At 42.4% G+C, this 21,313-nt stretch overlaps 1 protein-coding gene across 1 annotated transcript; it reads right to left on the bottom strand.

Moving 5' to 3' along the window:
- Window positions 1-5,484: 5,484 nt before the first annotated feature.
- LOC125547154 (uncharacterized) lies at window positions 5,485-9,722 on the bottom strand. The gene is made up of 5 exons (XM_048711144.2): window positions 8,719-9,722; window positions 8,038-8,110; window positions 7,452-7,658; window positions 6,095-6,382; window positions 5,485-5,599 (listed from the first exon to the last, which is right to left on the bottom strand). Exons 1-2 carry the CDS (start codon window positions 9,720-9,722, stop codon window positions 8,053-8,055), a joined length of 1,062 nt encoding a protein of 353 aa, XP_048567101.2. The 3' UTR covers window positions 5,485-5,599; window positions 6,095-6,382; window positions 7,452-7,658; window positions 8,038-8,052.
- Between the last annotated feature and the right edge of the window lie 11,591 nt (window positions 9,723-21,313).

Raw genomic sequence — 21,313 nt, 5'->3', positions numbered from 1 at the left:
ATGAATATCTCCAATTTGGTTGATCATGCATGCTATTTTTCACGACTAAGGGTTACAGGTTGCAACAGATACTACTCAAAATATCATCTATAAAGGAATCGTCATTGCACTGTAATGCCAAAGGTTCTATCTTTTTACTAGAGTATGTTCGTTCGACTTTTGCTATATTGTGAAGTAAAATTTGTATGCATAACACAAAACAATGACATTATTAGGCTTTTGACAGGGCTGCTGACACTGAGCTTAAAAGAGTTGACCTTTGTCTAAAGGTTAATCCTTTCTATTTTCTAATTCACTTTTGTTTTTTTGTTTTTTTGAAACAAAAAAGGGGCAGTAAAGTATTATCATATCATCGGTCCACTGTAAAAATGAATATGCTCCCCAGAACACAAATCCGAGGAGTTACAAAGCACGGAGGCAGGCGACCGTGGCCACTATGACGACGTAGCACAGGGGAAAATTCTTAATCTTCCGCGGAGTGATCCACGGCCATCCTTTCCTCAAGAACCCTCTCGCCGCGCTCCCTTCATCTCTCGACTAGATCGGTAACGCGCCTTGGCGCGAGGGTGCCTGTCCCGACATTGTGGTTATGCAGATAATGTTCAAGTAAGTAGTAATCCATTCACATTTGATAAAAGTAACAAAATAAAAGTAAGAAGAAACATTCACATTTGATAGAAGCAAAGACATTATGTAGTTCAACATCACCATGAGATTATCACAAGGCAGCATCGAGTTTAGTGATATTTATGTACACATCATTATTGAAGATCAAGAAATCTTATCATTTCATTAGAAATGATAGATATTTTTTTATCCATATGGTACGTGCAGTTAGAGCTATAAATAAGACACAGATCCAGTCTCAGTATCTTTCACACTTACGGTAATCTTCATAATGTCAATACCAAATTTCAATTTTGTGGCAATAACAGTTGGAAAAGAATTCACAGAACATTATCTCCTAAGAGCATAGAGCCCAACTACATGCTGAACCAAATGCAAATTTCCTGAATCAACATATCACTAAACATTCGTGTCCACTAACATCATAGCATGACCACACCAAGCCATAGTGGTAGTGGAGACACTGATTTTACATGGTATAGTAGTAAACTATATTAGATAGATAGATGGATAGATAGTTCCGTCCAGACGCCTTGTCACCCAAATTTCTTGCAAGACTTGCAGCAACCGACTTGTTTTAGCGTAAACACCTGGTGATGCAAACAGTGATATAAAAGAAATGACAGTACCATACAATCGTTATGCACCCAGAACAATAATGGTTCAGTAAAAACATCAAGATACGTCACATCTCTTCACACATATCACAGTGGTTGTGCTTGTCATACCAATCTATGGCATACGGTGCATGTTTAAAAGGTATAACAAAACACAATAGAAGTGCAGACAATAGCAATTCAGTATACTGGAATAAGTAGTGGCTTAGCCCTAGAGAATGTAAAAGGCAGTAGACATATATAATAAAGGGGCATTAGTATGCATTTATAGTAGTTTGTGACACATGATAACAGGCAGTAGATCGCACACATAGCTTTGCTTGCACATTTCACACCAACTGAGCACAAATCAAGGCATGATATGCACAAAAAAACCAGAGAAGCCAGTGAAGGAGAAGGGATGGCTCACCAATGCACCCCCCAGATCCAAGCTCCAACACTTCGAGGCCCTTTTGGATTTTCATGGAAAACCATATAGACACATATAAATAAATAACTACAAAAAGAAGATGTTATATATTGTAGTACTAACTCCAATCGAGGCATGATTATATTATTGGAGGATGTTGAACTCAACGGGTTATATTCGTATTGATTCCTTCTGATTGTTTATTTGCTGAAAGCCCACCGGTCATGAAATCAACTGCAGGTGATTGTTAATTACAATGCTCTAGTAGAACTGATCAGGGTCTGTGAGCACAAAAAAACTCAGCAACCTTCGTGATGACAACTGTGAATAAACATAAAAGGTATATTTTACCTTTATTAATTATTAATTTTGACTTCATATTCACAAAGAGTAATACCTAGTTCCATTCAAAGGTTGATAAAAGGCAGAGTGCTAGCTGATATGAATAAACTCAGCAACCTGGTTGTACTTAAGCTATAATTTATCTTTATTTTTAGTTGTGAAGCTCCAGTTTATACAATAAAACATGTGTGGCAGAAAACGAAAGCCGAGGCATCATTTCATTCATATTTGCTTCGTAATACTCCTATTTGGCAGAGCAATCAGCCCAAGTATAAGCCGAAAAAACACAGGATGTGCCACAATAGAAGGTATTAACTATGTGGCGGTATATACTATTTCCAGTTCTGTTCAAACTTTCTTGCCCCAATTTTCAAGCCTAAGCTTTCAAAGTAAGGGTTGATGAAAAAACTACTGGAAGAATGTATAGTGTAAGTAGTCTGGCTACCGATGATTATATATTTGGTCTGTATCGTTTTACCTCGTGAAAATTGAGAATTTGTAGGTAGCTTTCATTGAGGAAGCAGACTTGCACTCACCAGTTGTGTTATAAAAGTTACTGCTGTGAATTACAGCCCTCTCTCTCTTGTGTGTGTGAATAAAGTATTTGTGGCAATTAAGAAACAAACGCCAATTTGCGTTCATTATTAAGAAATATCCTCTAAACTGGTATGTTCCTTCAGGCCTACTGTTTGCTGATTCTTCAAGAAGTGTTGATCTATGCTATGAAGTCAACATATTTTAGCTATGTAAAAGCTTAAATAGTAGCATATTTTGATAGGGAATTACAATAACGGTGTGCCTATCTTTGTGATAGAAGAGGAGGGTAACAGAATGGTTGGGAACTTGTAAGAAAAACCATCAGAGACAAATCTTATGATTGTCATAAAGCATTACTAATAAGGAGAATCCATCAGAAAAAATAGTACCAAGCTCCTCTTAAATTTGAAGAGATATTCTAGCAAAGCAAAGAGAGACATTATAGCTATATTTAGTGTTCTGAAGCATTTGGAAGAGATCCAGTAATATTCAACCCACTACAAAGTTGCTCACTTCTACCATAGAACTATCGGATATAGCAGGTACAATGTGAAAAATGAATAGTAATGTTAGCCCAAGCTCAAATTATTTACGTAACATAGGAACAGTTCATCCACAAATTTTTGATAGGTATGAAACATATACAACTTCACATTAAACACAAATTTTGGATAGGAATAACACAAATACAACTTCACATTAAAAATTATGAGATGTACCTCAGGTGAGTAGATCCTTTGATCGACTTCTTCCGTCCCTTTGGAAAATTCACCAATCTTTTGCAGAAGAAGTGGAGGCGTTTCAAAATGACAACTTCTGACTACCTCCTCCATCGATAAAAGAGAAGAAGTTATATCACAAAATTACACAGCAAGTCAACTGCAACAAAATAGAAAATTAGGAACCATTAGCAATAGTTTGGAACCCTGGATTACATGATTGTGTAAACTCAACACATGACACCATCAAGATAATTGATTTATTTAGATAGTGGCACCAACAGACATAGCCCTACCGATCAACAATTATTATAATTAAGGATATGAACAAACATGGGACTAAGGAACCAGCAAGGCATCATGTTGTGTTTCCCACAAAGACCATGAAGCATGAGCAACTAATCATAGAAGCAGACACAAACTTGGTAACCTAGACACAACATGGGACGAAAGGAGAGCACAAATCGGCTCAACTTTGGTGGCATCAGATCCAAAGAGAGTACACAACATCCTTTGTTCTTCCCATATCTATCTCCCATTCTACATCCTACTCAATAACAAAAAAAGGTGTCACATAAGCCAATCAGCATATTAGTAGAAGATGACCTGGAAGAAAGGTGAAAATTAGACACATCATACACACTCTATATTGATAATAATATCTCATCACAACTACTTTTTGTTAAGCTCCAAATACGGATACATGTTACTTATTATGTAGGGTCAGTGGGTTACCTCTTTTTTTGGTCCTCTCACACGTTCACTGCACACAACTTTAATCCCTGGCATTCTAGCACGGTGGCGTTTCCGACGGCATCTACCTGAATAGTCGAGCCAACCAGTTTGTCAAACACAACATCATCAACAAAATTTAGAGGCAACGGCATTTGCTACTCAGTGTATACATACATACCTTTGTCATCACTGATGAAAATCGGGTAGTTGATCCTCTTCCCTTTAATAATGTGTCAGCTGTAAATGTACATACATTTGGTCATCCTTAGGTGAAACAAAACCAAGCAAATGCAGAGCAGTAAATGTCAGCTGTGAAAAGGAGCCAAAGCTTCAACAATGTTGTGAAACATATTTTTGATTAAGTAAAATCAATATAAGCATCAACAACATTGATTTATTTCTCAAAGTTGTCCCGGTTTTGAAGGCGATGATGAACTGTTTGAAGTTACTGACTCGAGAACATGTGTGAGGCTTCCGAAAACATCTCAAAACGAGCTGCCATAATCTACGCACATCTAGCAGCACCATGAATTCAGTTGCAGAAAGATACCACAGGGAAGACACAACCGTCCAAGAAATGAAATATGCAGCACCACCATTGATTTATCCAACAAAAGCATACGAAAATAGAATCTAAATAATAATGACAGAAAGGTTCAATCCATTGGTATCATATGGTATTAGCAAAATAAGCAAGATCAGACCTTAAACAACAGAAGATATTAAAGCGTTCAGGGTACTAATCAAGCCTTGTGACTGGCAACTGGTAAAACAAAAGCATGCATTAAAGGCAGATATGAAAGACATGCTAATCTCACACAAGAGCACTCACGACAAATCACTAAGTAAAATGCGACGTGTTGATCCAACCAAAGACATATGTGCAACTGAATCATGGTATTTACAACCCACTGGCACTCATGCCTAGTTTTATTGATCCATACATGACGTAGGTGCACCGCCACTGACCACTGCAACACCGTGCAGACAACCTGCCTAGCGGCATGGCACCCGTGAGCACCGTTGCATGTGCCACTGTCAAACACTATTGTACTCATATCCATATCATAGAGTCGTGCCACCTCTGTTTCCAAAATTGCCAGGCAGGACGCCGACCACAAAAATCTAAGTTTAACTATCTGAATAGTAGCTACAGCCTCAAGTTTGGCACAACTGAAGAAGAAATGGGGAGGAGGAGCGAGCTGTGGTGAGCTATATTAAGATTCATTTACATGCAATGCTATTGGAGGAACAACTAACTAACTGGTCATGATTTTGATCTATCATGACAATTCAATAGCCACCCATTTCTTATTTTGTTCTCTCGTTCATCTTCAGTTGGTACAGGTCACTGATTACTATAGGTGCATCACCCAAAAAAAGTCACAATCTTGTATATAGCCAATAGAAATTAGAAATTAGCAGAAAAAAGTACCATAGAACTACTGGAACTACATGCAGAGAGAGATAGAGAGACATACCACCATCGACACCCAGCAAAGATACTTAAATCCGGGCTCCTTGTCACCGGCGCCACGTTCCTGGCCTTCTTGGTCAGCTGGGCCACGCGCTTCTTGGTCGCCGCTGCGGCGTGTAATTAAGTACAAAGAAACCTAAAACCATGATAACATAGCATGGTGAGGAATCTCAAAACGAAACAACACAATCAGCCTAAGGTGCACACACTTAAGTTAGCCCAGTTGCAGAATTCATCAAAATGTAGCTGTCTGCAATCACGGATTCTTCTCCTATGACATCATGCCATTGCTATAATTCACCAATCACCATACATAGCAGGACCAACCAGACAAGATTAACATAGCACCAGGGATACCAAACAGCAGAACAAGTAAAACAAGTGCAATCAGGGAGATTATCAATACTAACCATAAAGATTTTTAACACAAATACCATCGAACGCAAATGCGATACCCATGATGGCACATTGCATCACGATTTAATCTAATAATCTAATCTAACTATGAACTGTGATGTGCCCAAAACCTGAAGCATTTATTGATTTATGCATCACAAATCCCACTGAATAAGTTTGCCTGACCGCAAATTAGAAACACATTTGATGTGAAAATTGACAAAGAAAACACTACCTTTTGATACACCTGAGCATCTCCGGGCAGACCTCGGCCTCATTATCGCCGGTTTGAATCCTCTTTCGGAGCACCTTGTTCCGCCAGCGGAGCCTGTCCACGGTCATCACCCCGCACCACATGATCCACTTGGCCACGTTCTCGGCACCGGAAGGGTTGGCCCTGGCCACGGCACTGCCGTACTCCTCGAAGTTTGGCGCGACGGCAGTCCAGTACGCGGTGGCTTCGACCTCGCCGAGCACCCCGTCGGACAGCCACTCCTAGCCAGCCATGCAGTGGATGGAAAACCTGGTGTAGGCGCAATGTTAGAACTACGATTCATCAAACATAACAATATAGAGCATATCACGATCATATCCGATCTAACCCAATCGCATCTCAAAGTTATAGGATAATCATTGATTTATTATGGTCTGCGAGATATAATTCATACTCATCTAGGAAGGTCGTGAACAACCAAGCAACATATCCTGAAGTCAACGGTTGCATATATTCCTCCCATAGGACTTCCCTGTGCTGAGCTAATCTAACGAGCATATGACTGCTCGCAGAACCGAAACACTCAACCACACATTCAACAATCTCCGTCCCTGGTAACAAAAGTGGAACCGCAGAAACAAAACGACATCAATTGACTGATCCTGTTCCAAGTCCCAAATTGGTCGAAGGCCGCACTGGCTCTGCTCTCATTCAGAAAGCGCCACCCTGATCACGACCTTGTCATCCTAAACTCGAGCCAATCCAACAACAGCTAGCGAGGCGCGCCGAGGCACAGTATACAGTAGGAGGAACAGGGATCGCATCACAGGACCGGGTTCAGAATCGGAATAAACCGAGCCGAGAAGGGCGGCTCAGACCGCTCACCTTCCAGATCCCGGATGTGTTTGCAACTTGCTCAAATAGGTTGCTACTTACCTTTGGACCTGAATACCGTGTACTGGTATTTTAAAGAGACCAAAAGTTCAATAAAAAATTAACTGATAGCCATTTATATAAGGATCAAGTTTCCGAGATTAAGAAATCAACAACTTGTTGGTCAACCTCTTGTTCGCACACATGTAACTTACCTGCAAATTGACAGACATCAATGCTAAACTTTGGAAGAAAAAGACTGCTACCAGTACTATCAGGTTGTGTGATCCTTTTGCTTGCAAACTCAATCTATGGTGCTTCATATAGCTTTAGGATCTGAACCAAAGCTACAAGAGAGTTCAACCACTGAAGATAAAATAGGTGTGAAGTTTTCTCTGCCCTGTAAATAAGTTTCGGAGATTCTTTCCATGTTCCTATCTAACTTTGGATGCAAGTCTGAATGTGTCATTGTAGAACTGCAATTATTGACTTACTGCAAACTTACACTTGGTTGAACACTTTGAACTGCAGTTTTTTGCAGCTGACACCCAAGTTGTCGTCGTCACTGCAGCTCAAGCTCCACGCCTTCCAGCTCTGGCTGTCCGTTGGCTTCCTCATGCATGTCGGCATCCTACTGAACAGGTTCTCTCACAACATGAAGAGCGCCAAGGCCGTAATTACTCCAAATTTCTTCCTTTGTGAAAAAATGATACTGCAAGGTAGATCATTTTATTGTACAGTCAGCTCTCCAAAAACACCTAAATTTTCAGTGTACAGTCCAAATCCAAATCAATGTAATATGCAATCAATGCACGGTTCAACACCCAAAGCAATGCAGCAAATACATTCTAGCAGTAAGTATAAATGTATGAGAACATGTGTTGCAAAGAATTGCTATTATAGCCTAACATTTCTATAGTTGCACACATCACATGTTACAGATAGATAAGATGCCCACATACAATAGAACAAAAAATAATTAACAGGGACAAAAGCCTTTGATTTTTCCCTAATAGATTGACTTAAGAGCACGGAAATGCTCTATTTGTAATGATAGTTGATGCAGGTCTATGAGGTTGCCAATAGAGTACCTTGTAACTCCACACTTAATCTGACAAAATGATGATGTCCGCCTCACGGCTTCGGTTCCATGTCTCAACAGAGCTGGCAGAATTGAGAATCACAAATCACGAGAAAGGGAATACACGGAAGACGTCGTGAAAATAAATTGGTCAAAAGTATATACAGGGATCAGTGAATCTTCTATGGAACAGAGAATTACACACCACTTAGTTTGTCAGAATCTTCTATGGTTTATGCATTCATGATCAAAGCTTAATTGTCAGTATACATCTACATAGTACACGGATGAAAACATGGGAGCATACCTCAATATCATTTCAAGTATATTAATAGAAAATAGCCGCCCATTATATTAGAATTTGTGATTAATCGATAAACTGAATTTGTTATTTATTTTACAGAACCTGTAGTGGATGTTCATACATCCAGTCAAAACCTGAAACCTCAGCTCATCAGAATCAGATTAGCTTTACTCTCGAAAAGAATCAGATTAGCTTTGTCCTAATCAATTGAAACGACCACAAATCCCAGCAAAAATATTAGTAGAATAAATCTAGTCACAGAATGGAGCACAGGCAGGATGAGGATCAGACGCAGCTTACCCCTAAACCACGACTGATTGGGCTTGCTCTACATGTGTCACGAAAAGAGACAGATCGGGAGGGAGTGGGATGCAGGGAGTGGCTGACCTTGAGCGGCATTGGCGTAGCAAAAGGGTGTGCCGGGTGTTCCGGTCTCCCCAACCCTCGTCTCTAGTCTGCTCTCCTGGCCCCAGCCTGCATCTCGCATCTGTCGCTTGCTCCCCAGGCCCAGCACGCGGCCGCAGCGCCGTTCCCCTTCTCCCTTGGCCGTCGCCGTCGCCGTCGCCCGCTGCCCCGCTCGTCGGGGACGAGCTCGCGGACGGGGAGGGCGGGCGCCCACTCGCCGTCGCGTCGCACGGTGGCGTGGTCGGACTGGATCTGGCGCAGTGCCTCGAGCGCCTTCTCGGTGTTGGTCTCCTGCCAGACGCCGACGGCGGCGTTGACAACGAGGGACTCACGAGGGTGAGGAAGATGACGAGCGGCTCGACGAAGGCCGAGAGCGTGAGCGCGCCCGCCGCCGACGAGAGTGTGGGCGCGAAGGACACGGCGGCAGCGGCGAGCAGGATGCGCACCAGCGTGTCCTCGAACTGCTGCGCCACGAGCGGCAGCACGGACGGCCAGCGGCGAGAGGAGGCCGAGCAGCGGCAAAATCCAGAGACGAAGGGGCGAATGGGAAGAGGAAGAGCTACCAGGCCAAGAGCTCCTGGTCGGCCTCCGATGCGGCCTTGGCAGAAGCCGTGCCCTTGCACGACGAGCCCCGCGACGACGCGATGGCCGAGGGCGACGCCATGGGCTGCGTGCGACTGGCTAGGGTTCCGGGAGAGAAGGCGGTCGCGGTGGGTGGGTGAGGAGCGGCGACGCGGAGCAGCAGCGGCCGCGGTGCTTCTCCGAGGGCGGCGGCGCGAGGGGAAGGGGAGGGGTCGGCGGCATCGACGCGAGAGAAGGGGAGGGGGTGGCGGCTTCAACGTGAGAGAGATGCGAGGGAGAGAACCGGTCCTAGCTGTCTCGCTGATTGGGGAGGGAGCAACCATTGGTAAGAAGCCACTTGGCATAGGATTAAGTGAAATGTCACAAATACCCTCGGCGGGGCACAGGAATTTCGGCGGTGGCATGAGATCTTTTACCGGTGGAGCACGCCAACGGGACGCGTCTCAGCCACAGCAAATGACATGCGGGGCCCACTAGAGGGTTACCCCACACGTCAGCGAGATAAGACAGAATCTGCAGAGTGAGAGAGACCGGGAGAGGGCGGTAACTATTCATTTCTATAGTGCTCCTTCCAGATCCGACGGCTGAGCTCTTCCACGCGTTCGATCCGACGACCCAAACTCCATCAAGCAAACGAATCTGACGGCCCACGATCATTGAGCTCTGAGGAGGTTTGTAGGAGCTTCCTTCTCTTATTTCTGGATGCCTTGGTAGGATCGGTAACTGGGAGGGCAATTTCCGAAGGCTTGGACCTCGCACATGTTGGCCCAGACCCGCCGTCGACGGTATTGCCGAGTGCTTTCCGGCAATACACAGCGACGCAACTCGATTACTTTCCGAACTGCCGGATCGACGGAAGACGCGCACAGACACGTACAACTAGTCTAAGCTGGCATGCATAGGAGGAGACGCACATAGGGTACAGCTATCTTATATCTTATCTTATATTTACTAATTGAAGGCACCATTCGAACCTCCATGTTAATCCTAGAAACCAATCTATAAATAACCATTAGATCTTAATTCTACATCTAGGATTAGACGAGATATGTAAGCCTACGTATTTTTAGGGGAGCAGTCCATACGTTACAAGGGACACTGGATATGCCCAATAGACCATGCGTGTTAGAGTAGGAGACGTGGAAAGTAAGGCCATTTAGAAAATAAAAAATTATTTTTTCGGCAACGTACTACTACACATGCATGCGTGACATGCATGCCTACATCTAGGCATCTATACTAATTTTTCTCTTCCAAAGCTCACCGTGCACACTACCACAAAGCATATATGTATGTATTATAATAACCATGTCTGTAAATCACGGATACATATATACTCCCAAATTTGTACGTGATGCATATAGTGTTTTCTGAAAATAAAAAAACAGTGTAAAAATATTTTTAAATCTATATTCTAAGAACGTGCAAAAATATCCATAAATATAGTAAAGAATCAAAATTGCTCAAACAAATATATTTTAAAAATTAAAATTTACTAACTTTGCAAGTGCGCATCAGGGGTCCGCTAATTTCATAAGTAGAGGCATGCAGTTTAAGTTTCATATTTAAGATATCTAAAGGATAATAGATAAATAATGCGAGAAACACTTAATTATTTATAAAAATGTAATTTAGCAGTAGCCAAATAAAATTCGCACAAAATGTATTTCAAAAAATTAAAATTGCTAAACTTTGCAACTGCATCAGAGCTGCTCTAATTTTACATGTGAGGACATGCAGTTTAAATTTCATATTTTAAATATTGAAGGAATAATTGCACAACAATGCAAGGACATTTAAGTAATTAAAAATGCAAATTAGTATTAGCCAAAGAAAAAACATTTTCATTACTTTTCCCAACGACTCTATTGGGATATCAAAATGATCAATTTGCAAAAATGTAGAAACCAACATCTAAAATCTTATAGGTCAGCAACCGATAATTTAGCTCAACTCCTAGAAATGTGAAGTGCAAGCTTCGATAAATTTATAGGAGATCTTAAAAGTTTATATGTGTGTGTGCGCGTGTGTGACACTAAGAGGGAAGGAGAGAGAGGTGCTTGAGGGTGATCACATAAACTAACTCCATCGAGAATGGTTGTAGGTCACCAATGTTTTTGATGGAATATTTTAATCGCATATAGCAAGTAAATGCAAGGAGTAACTGTGTCGCTAAAGACGGTAGAGTGAAAAATCGATGTTATATGTATAATAATATTAAGTAGCAAACATATTCATATGTATTTATTTACTAGAGTTACGAGCCGTTAAATACATATAACTGTGTCTCCACTTATTGTTCTGGCACAATGCTTAATACAACATTTTCAACAATATAAAATTGTCCACTATGTTCTGACTATATTTATAATGGGAAGTAGCGAAATATAACATGGCATACGCTAAGAAAATACTAAGTAGCAAAGATATATAAAGATCTAATTCTGTTTCTATCAGATTTAAAGAAAACAATATTTATATAAACTTCCCATGTATAATTTTTTTTTCAAAACTTGCTAGCCCGTGCAGGAGCATGGGTTGACGACTAGTATTTATACTAGTACAAAGCTAGCTAACCCAAACCTACTCGGATGATTGCACCAAGTCACCCCCCCCTCCAACCACGATGTCCTCACTTCACAGCTTGGAGGCCGATCCTTCCCCGCATCTCCGTGAATTTCTGTCGGCCCAAAGACTTGGTCAGGATATCTGCAAGCTGGTCATCGGTGCAAATGTAGTTGACTTCAATCTTGCCTTCTTCCACGCAATCTCGTATGTAGTGATACCTTATATCAATGTGCTTACTTCTATCATGATGCACACTGGATTCTTACATAGAGCAATCGTGGACTTGTTGTCAACGTAGAGCACCACTCCTTCCGGTTCCTTGTCAGTGAGGTCACCGAGTAGCCTTTCTAGCCACACACCTTGACCTGCCGCGGTTGCAGCTGCAATATACTCTGCTTCACAGGATGATAATGCGACCACCTTCTGCTTTTGTGATAGCCAACTCACTATGCTTCTTCCCAAGAAATATGCCACGCCCGAGGTACTTTTACGGTCGTCAATATCTCCTGCCAAGTCGCTATCACTGTAGCCAAGTAGCTCCACCATCTCCTTCCGCTTCTCTCTCAAATAGACACAACCGAAGTTAGTTGTTCCTTTGATGTACCTGAGTATTTGTTTCACATCTGCCCAATGTTCTGTCGTGGGTGCTTCCATGAAGCGACTCACTACCCCAACGGAATAGGCCAAGTCCGGTCGTGTATTCACAAGATACCTTAGGCTTCCGACCACACTTCTATACTCCGTTGCATCAATCGCAGGTGCTTGGATCCTCTTGCTAAGTTTAAGTCGAGGCTCCATTAGAACATGACTTGGATTGCAGTCCTCCATGCTACAGCTTTCAAGAATCTTCTTTGCATATGCCTCCTGGCATAGTGTGATTCCCTCCGGCTTTTGATGTACCTCGATCCCGAGATAGTAAGTCAAGAGCCCTAGATCACTCATCTTGAAAAGCTCCTTCATTTGTAGCTTGAATCTAGCAATCTCCTCCTCATCTGCTCCAGTTATCAAGAGATCATCAACATAGATGCCCACTAGGAGACGATCCTTGCCTTTACCTCGCTTATACATAGCATGCTCCAGTGGACGTTTCTCAAAACCAAGAGAAACTAGTGTACGATCAAGCTTGATGTTCCACGCCCGAGGAGCTTGGCATAGCCCGTACAATGCCTTGTGTAGTTTCAATACCTTGTGCTCCTCTCCTTTTTTGATGTAACCCGGTGGTTGCTTCACATATACTTCTTCTTTCAACTCCCGGTTCAAAAAAGCGGATTTTACATCCATGTGATGTAGCCTCCAAGATTCTTGAGCCGCGAGAGCTATAACTAACCTCACCGATTCCATCCTTGTGACTGGAGCAAACACTTCCTCGAACTCTACACCTTGCTCTTGCACGTATCCTTTGGCTACGAGCCTTGCTTTATGCTTCACCAAGTTTCCTTCGGCATCTTTCTTGACTTTGTACACCCACTTGAGCCCTATGATTTTATGGTCGTTGGGTGGAGGATCCACGAGCTCCCATGTTTTGTTGTCTTGGATCGATCCCAACTCCTCGTCCATAGCACGACGCCAACACTCCTCCGTGTTTGCATCTTCAAATTTCATCGGTTTCTCGACGCTAAGCAAACAGTGTCGACCTCTTCTTTTAATTTTCACCGAATTTTTCTTCGGATATAAATCCACCACTGGTCGAAGACGTACTGGTGTCGGCGGACGTTACCTTGTCTCCTTTTCAGTCGAAGACGAGGGATTTTCATCCGGAGTTGCCAAACTCCCAATTTCTGGTGAATCATGTTCCTCTGAACTGGCTGCATCTCCATCAGATGAACAATCCAAGGCATGTGTATCATCTTCACGTACATGGCCTTCTCGTATGTGGCCTTCATGTCCAGGGACGGAGCCAGGATTTGAACATAGGGGGGGGGGGGGGGGGCGAAACAGATAACAACCACACACATAATATATACATATCGTCTCACATAAAATCACATTGTATATAATAATTTGTGTATGAGAAAATAATGCATGTTTTGCAACTGTGGGTGTAAATGTACCTCTACAGTTACCTATATAATCATATGATTAGCGAGTTGAATTCAAAGTTTTAGTGTAAAGCGTTTTAACTTGAAGCAAATGGCTTGAAAAGAGCAATGTGTTTTTTTATTTTGTCCAGAAAAGTACAGCTAAACCGAGAGAAAAGATAAACTAGATCTTTATCTATCGTCGAGTAAACACATGTAAATACATCTGCTACTAACTAATGCTTTACGGATTACCATATCAGACCATATTAATAATATGTTGATGTCAAAATAATAATAATAATAATAATAATAATAATAATAATAATAATATGTTAATACCTCATGAAACGATCCATTCCCGCCATGGAAGATGGCACATGCTTGTGGCAAGCCGGCAACAGAGATCAGCGGCGGCCATTGCAACGCCACTGTTTACTCAAGTTTGGATGGGGAAGAGAAGCAACGATCACAAATAATTGTGCTTCCTGATGGTGGCTGAGACCAAATCGTGTGAGCTAATTTTTAATTCATGTAGTTCTACAATTACAACCTCTAGGGTTTGAGTCTTTGAGAGACACCTAATCTAATGCTGAAAAGTAAAAACTAACCTTTTTACCCTCGCTTGGTTGCTCGTCCGTGCGGCCGGCCGGCAAGAATGCGCGATCGACACATCGATACTTCTCCTGTCCTTTTCCCTTCTGGAAGGACAGATTTGATAGAAGATCTAACAGATGACCGGCGGCAGGCTCGATCAAGGAGCAGTTTTCTTAGCAGGTTGCCAAGAAGCGATTAGATTTACAGGAGATTGGTTCCTAGCCTTTTTTTTGAGGGATTACTGCTTACTAGCTTGGCCCCTTTGTTTCCATTGTGGGCTACCTTCCATTTCATTTTCCTGGAATTTAGGCCTTTAGGCTGCAATCGCTTGTGACAGCAGTACATGGGCTTTGGCTATGCGAGGCACCGGGGGGGGGGGGGGGGGGCGAAGCATGTCACGGACAGTTGTCTACTAAGAAATATTAGCGACAAACAGATCGCTATTAAGGTGCGACACGATCGTTAGGGGGGGGGGGGGTGTCTCGCCCCTCCTCGTCCCCCCTTGAATCCGTCCCTGTTCATGTCCTTGTGTATCATCTTCACGTACATGGCCTTCTTGTATGTAGCCTTCATGTCCTTGTGGTGCAACACGTGGGCTGCTGGAAACACCTCCAGTGGACAGGCTTTTTTCTTCCGGGCTGGCCGGTGCTAGGCCTCGAGGGCCACGAGCAGGGGTGGCATGTTCTGGTCCTGATGGAACAACGCCACCAGGTCGAGCGTTGCGCGCACTCCTGCAAGGCGTGCCGTACGTGCCCTCGGGCGCCTCGGCTGCTGGTTCTTCTTGCGCGTGTGAAGCAGCGGAAGTTGCTGGCGTGTCTCCTTTTTCTGCCGCGCCGCCCACGCCGTTTGTTGCGGCCGACGTCTCCGGTTGATCATCAACGTCTGCATGCTCATAATCATAGTAAACAATGTTGAAAATTTCATCGGAAGACGGGTATACCGGCTTGGTGGAGTTCCAATTCCATGACCTTGCTTCTTCAGAGACCACGCCGCGCGTCACAACCACCTTATTGGTAGAGGGGTTGCACGCACGGTATGCCTTCATACCCTTTTCATAGCCAACCAACACCATTGGAGTACTCCAATCCGCCAATTTGCTAGTATGCCCGGTCACTGCCTTCACATGCGCCACGCACCCGAAAGTGCGAAGATGATCAACCGTGGGCTTGTGACCGTACCATGCTTCGTACGACGCCATCTTGTCCAGTGCGCCCAACACATCGAGGTCCGATTCCTTGTCTCCTCTACGCAGCATGGTCTCTTCCTCTACAGCCCTCATAGGCTTCTTAAGCTCCGGGATGATGTAGACATGGACCAACAGGGCGTGTCACCAACGTTCAATACAAGAAGAAATCAGAGGAGCGCATATCCTTCAATGAGTCCAGCTGGCGGGCGTTCATGATGGGAAAGAGAGAATAAAGGGTGGACACCCTTGTGATAATCACCATAAGGAAGAGCAACCGCAACGACTTTCAGATGCTAGTTGTCGTTGACCATGTTTAGAAATAGGATGCTGATAAGTGCCACACGTGTGGGCGTTAGGGAGTCCGCCCACACATTTTGTGTGGTGTATAAGAGGAACAACCCACACACCTACGTGTGGGCAAAACAAGTAATGCCCACATCTCTTTTTTTCCCTCCCGATCCCTCTCACACGCGTGCGTGTGGGCGAAATTGATAACGCCCACACGCCCGTATGTCAGGCCTCGTACCTCCTGGTCCCGCACGCCACGCGTGACGGTCACGGCACGCCCGCAGTTGCCATGGTCCAGACCCTTGTCCATGTTCGTTTAACTGCAGTTGCCATGTCGCTGAACTACGGTTGCCATGTTGGACAACTGCAGTTGCCATGGTTGCTCAACTGCAGTTGCCATGTATGGTCTGATCTAATGTAGTTGCCATGATTTCATAACTTTAGGAGTTGCCACATACTAACACTAGGCAGTTGAGAGAGTTGCCATGTGCTCACAAGCATGCTAGGACAGTTGCCATGTAAAAAGAAAGAGTTGCCATCTGCTTACGTGCACGTTAGGGCAGTTGTCATGTACGTGCACGTTAGGGCAGTTGCCATGTACCATGCAAAAACATATGGCAACTCGGTAAAAGAGAGTTGCCATCTGCTTACGTGTACACTAGGAAGTTGCCGTGTACCCTGCAAAACACATGGCAACTCGGATAAAAAAGAGAGTTGCCACCTGCTTATAAAGCACACTGGGGGCAATTGCCATGTGCACTGCAAAACACATGGCAACTAGCAGCTTGGGTGTGGGAGAGGAGACGGGCGTGTGGGCGAGATGGCAAATGCCCACATACTAGCCCTTGTGTGTGCGTGCAAAGTGGCGTGTGGGCGAACTGCTGAACGCCCACACACCAGCCCCTCCTGTGTGGTGAAACGGCCGTGTGGGCGACCGGGTGAAAGCCCACACACCAGGCCAGTCCTACGTGGCACTAGAAACATGCCAAGATTCGTGCGCACACGAACGGACGCGGATCCACGCATGTGGGCGAGATGCAAACGCTCACACGTGTGGGCGTTAACATTTTCGTAGAAATAAGGTCTAACTCATGAATATATTAGCCGATAAACTTTCTTCGTCGAACAAATTTGAAGTGTTACTTAATTATTTGGTCATTTGTTTCTAAAATGAATTCACTCTGGTTCATTTATACTGAGAATCATATGACTACACCTTTTGGAGTAATGTGTGTCAATACGCAATGCCAACAATTGGTATACTCTACCAATTTCCCCCCAGTGGCAGGCTTATTTTTCTTTTATGAATCAAGCATAAAAAATGCAATGATAATCAAATACCTATTGATGTTATGCTTAAGCATAGAGGTTTTACCTTGATTACTGCTTGGGGATATCTCATGGTCACCTTGCCGACATAAGTGTGGACTACGTAGAAAGCATTATATTAGGCTCAGTTTTGGCGTGCTCCAATGACCATCATGGCCCTTTCCTCTGACAATGCGCTAGCCACTGCTAGCCGGCACCACTGATGAATTGGTCTGGTGGTTGGATTTTGGATGGGGGTGGATGCTTTCTTTGTAACTGAATGTTTGCCCTATTCTATTTTGGATTGGATCGAGGGAATAACCGTAGCTAGTCTGATTCTTTCCTCTCCTCTGCTGCCAATCCCCATTCTCGTCCGCCCTGCTACTCCTTAACCGCCTGCATTTTTATGTGATATTTTTGTTATATCTATCCAATCTAATAGTACATGAATAAGGCAACATTTACTATTATTGAAGGTAATACTAATGAGGGAGCTAATAATAACTCTTTAATTGTACAAAAACATTGGTAATGCCTCCAACAGTCAGTTTTTGAGTTTCTTCTCTGTGTGTGTATAATATATGTATGTGTATGTATTGTCCTTTTTATGCCCAAACTTATATAATTTTTCGTCCTCATCCGTCTGCTCCAGTCCAGGTTTTTATCATGAAATAAGTTTATATTGTTAAGGCTGAATCTGTATTGCTTCAGTTGTTGTCAAGCTGCTCAACAAGCTTATGTTGTTGAGGACATAACTAATAATATTATAAAGCGTTCGTTTCACGAGCTCGGGGACCATTGGAGATTGCCACATTTCCATAGTACATCCAACAAAACCATCCTCTTCATGTCATGGTCAAAAAAATTTATTAAGAGAGAAGATGGCGATGGAGCACCTATTTATACTAAATTACAATATTTTCTAGTTAAAATAAAAAGTGTGTATGATTCACCTATTTATACTAGACCTTTTTACTTAATAACAACTCAGATTTCCATGAAATATGACATTTACTATTAAACGCACATAGTTTAAAATTTTATCTTTGACTAGTTTTTCCTCAATTTTTGCCTTACATCACATAAAATTGTTATGTATTAAAGTACCATTTTCTTGTGTTAAATTGACTATATATTTTTTCAAAATTATTCCAATATGTGCATTATATTACATATACTGATTTTCTATTAAGATATAGTTTTCTTGTGCTAAACTAAAACTTTTTTTTCACAATATGTGTTTACTTCTATATAATTTGAGATATTCTAGTTCATGCTTCACATTTTTTTAAGAAAATGCTATATGAATAACTTTAGTCGAAAGTTGTTATCTTTCTATACACCACTTTTTACATATTTTGTATGTTTTGTAGTTTTACATATAAATCGAGAACACTCTTACATTTGCTTTTTCATTAGTTTAGTTATTTTTATAGCACCAATTTGTACATTACTTTTAATGAGTTTCCCACGGCAATCCGCGGGATATCATCCATTGTCTTATAATGAGTTGTATGTGCTATTAAATATCTTAAAAAATGGTAGAGTTTCTTAGTGCACATGTATCAAATAATTTGGTAGATCCTTCAAGAATATAAGGTTGCGTTTATTTCATTGACCCATATTTCCCAACTTGGCCACAATTATTACAACTACATATGGTCAATTTTTGTTATCACTGCAACAACTATGAAAATGTCGCACCTTCTTATCAACATTCCCTTATTGTCCGACTCATATTTTTCTGCCAAACGCTGCAACATTTCTTGAGAATAATTTTGCAATTATATATTTTATGGCTTACCACAACATAGTAGGAAAGTATGGCAAAATTCTGCTACAAAAAATGTACTAAGAGATTACCAAGTTAACTTAAGTGCAACTAAATATATGACACTAGAGTATAGTAGGTAATAGTAGTTTATACTCAAATACCTTGTGCTTTCTCTTGTTGGTGGTTCACTTTTCTTGTTCAAGTTTTGTTATTGAAAAGTTTGGGTCGTGGTGGGGTGTAGAAATTATTGCACATTGTTATTTGTTGATCATTGTTGTCAACCGCATCATTGTTGTTGATATCGATTTTCCAGTTAGCCTCTATCTTTCTTTCTCTTCCATACTCCTCCTTCTACTTCCCTATTCAAGTTATCTATGTTTCTCTTCCTTACTTCTTTTCCTTTCATGTTCTAGTTGTTGAACATTATTCATTCAACATAACAAGGAGCCTATATTATGCCAAATTTCCTTTAGATAGTGAAATTACAAGTGGGTTTGTAGTACCGTAGAACTAAAATGTTCATTGCCTTGGCCTGAACCAACATCTCACTTGTTGGTTCAGTGTATAGGTCTGCTAGCATTTGAAAACTCACGGGAACATATTTTATTTAGGTAGCACCTCTTCAATTGATAGTACTCTTTGACACTATCCTCCTCGATCCAGCAATGGATTTCATCCTTCATCGTCAATTATGGAGACAAACCTAACATGTCACTAGTAGCAATCAAGCCAACTTTATTAATTAAAAATAAACTGTAACTACCACTCTCAATTCTTGTGTGTGGTTTACTTGAAGCTGTCAGTTTCTTCGATTTGCAGGAAAAGCATGAGAAAAAGTGGAGCATTCACTGAAAAGATGAGGAACTGGGTCACCACAATCCCCGAGGAGAAGAAAAGGTATGACAACCCACAAGTATAGGGAATCGCAACAATTTTTGAGGGTAGAATATTCAACCCAAATTTATAGATTCGACACAAGGGTAGCCAAAGAATATTTGCAAGTATTAGCAGCTAAGTTGTCATTCAACCACACCTGGAGATTAAATATCTGCAGCACAGTGGTCAGTAGCACAATAATATGGTTGTTCTGAGTAGTGGTAACAGTACCAATAGTAATGGTAACAACAGTAATAGTATTGCAGCAGTTGTAACAGTAGCAATGGCAGTAGTAACTTAGCAAGAGCAATATGTGAGAAATTCGTGGGCATTGGATCGGTAGATTCGTTGGATGATATTCATCATATAGCAGTCATAATCTAGGGTGATACAAAACTAGCTCCAGTTCATAAATGTAATGTAGGCATGTATTCCGCAAATAGTCATACGTGCTTATGGAAAGAACTTGTATGACATATTTTGTCCTACCCTCCCGTGGCAGCGGGGTCCATAAGGAAACTAAGGGATATTAATGCCTCCTTTCAATAGAGAATCGGAACAAAACATTAACACATTGAGAATACATGAACTCCTCAAACTACGGTCATCATCGGAAAGTATCCCAATTACTGTCACCCTGGGGTTTACGAATCATAACACATAATAGGTGAATATGACTTGCAAGATCGGATCTAGAACATATATATATATAAAGGTGAAAACATGAACGGTTCAGATCTGAAATCATGGCACTCGGGCCCTAGTGACAAGTATTAAGCATGACAAAGTCATAACAACATCAATCTCAGAACATAGTGGATACTAGGGATCATGCCCTAAGAAAACTAACTCGATTGCATGATGAATCCCATCCAACTCCTCACCGACCAGCAAGCCTACGAAGGAATTACTCACTCCCGGTAGGAAGCATCATGGAATTGGTGATGAAGGAGGGTTGATGATGACGAAGACCGAAGATTCCCCTCTCCGGAGCCCCGATCGGGCTCCAGATCTGGCCTCCCGATGAAGAACAAGAGGTGGCGTTGGCTCCGTATCGTGAAACGCGATGAACCTTCCTCTCTGATTTTTTCTCCAAAAGTAGGTATTTATGGAGATGGAATTAGGGTCTGCGGGGCCACGAGGTGGGCACAACCCACCAGGGCGCGCCTGGAGGGGTTGACGCGCCCTGGTGTATCGCGCTCACCCAGGGCACCCCCTCCGATGGTTCTTGGTCCCAATATTTTTTATTTATTCTGAAATAAATCTCCAAAAAGTTTCGTTCCAATCCGAGGACTTCTATTTCTGCACAAAAACAACACCAAGGTAGTTCTACTGAAAACAGCGTCAGTCCGGGTTAGTTTTATTCAAATCATGCAAATT

The sequence above is a fragment of the Triticum urartu genome, chromosome 3A (assembly GCF_056163025.1).
Source record: "Triticum urartu cultivar PI428250 chromosome 3A, HENAU_Tu73, whole genome shotgun sequence".
NCBI lineage: Eukaryota > Viridiplantae > Streptophyta > Magnoliopsida > Poales > Poaceae > Triticum > Triticum urartu.
The sequence above is the reverse complement of the archived record's forward strand: the minus strand, read 5'-3'. Positions and strand labels throughout refer to the sequence as shown.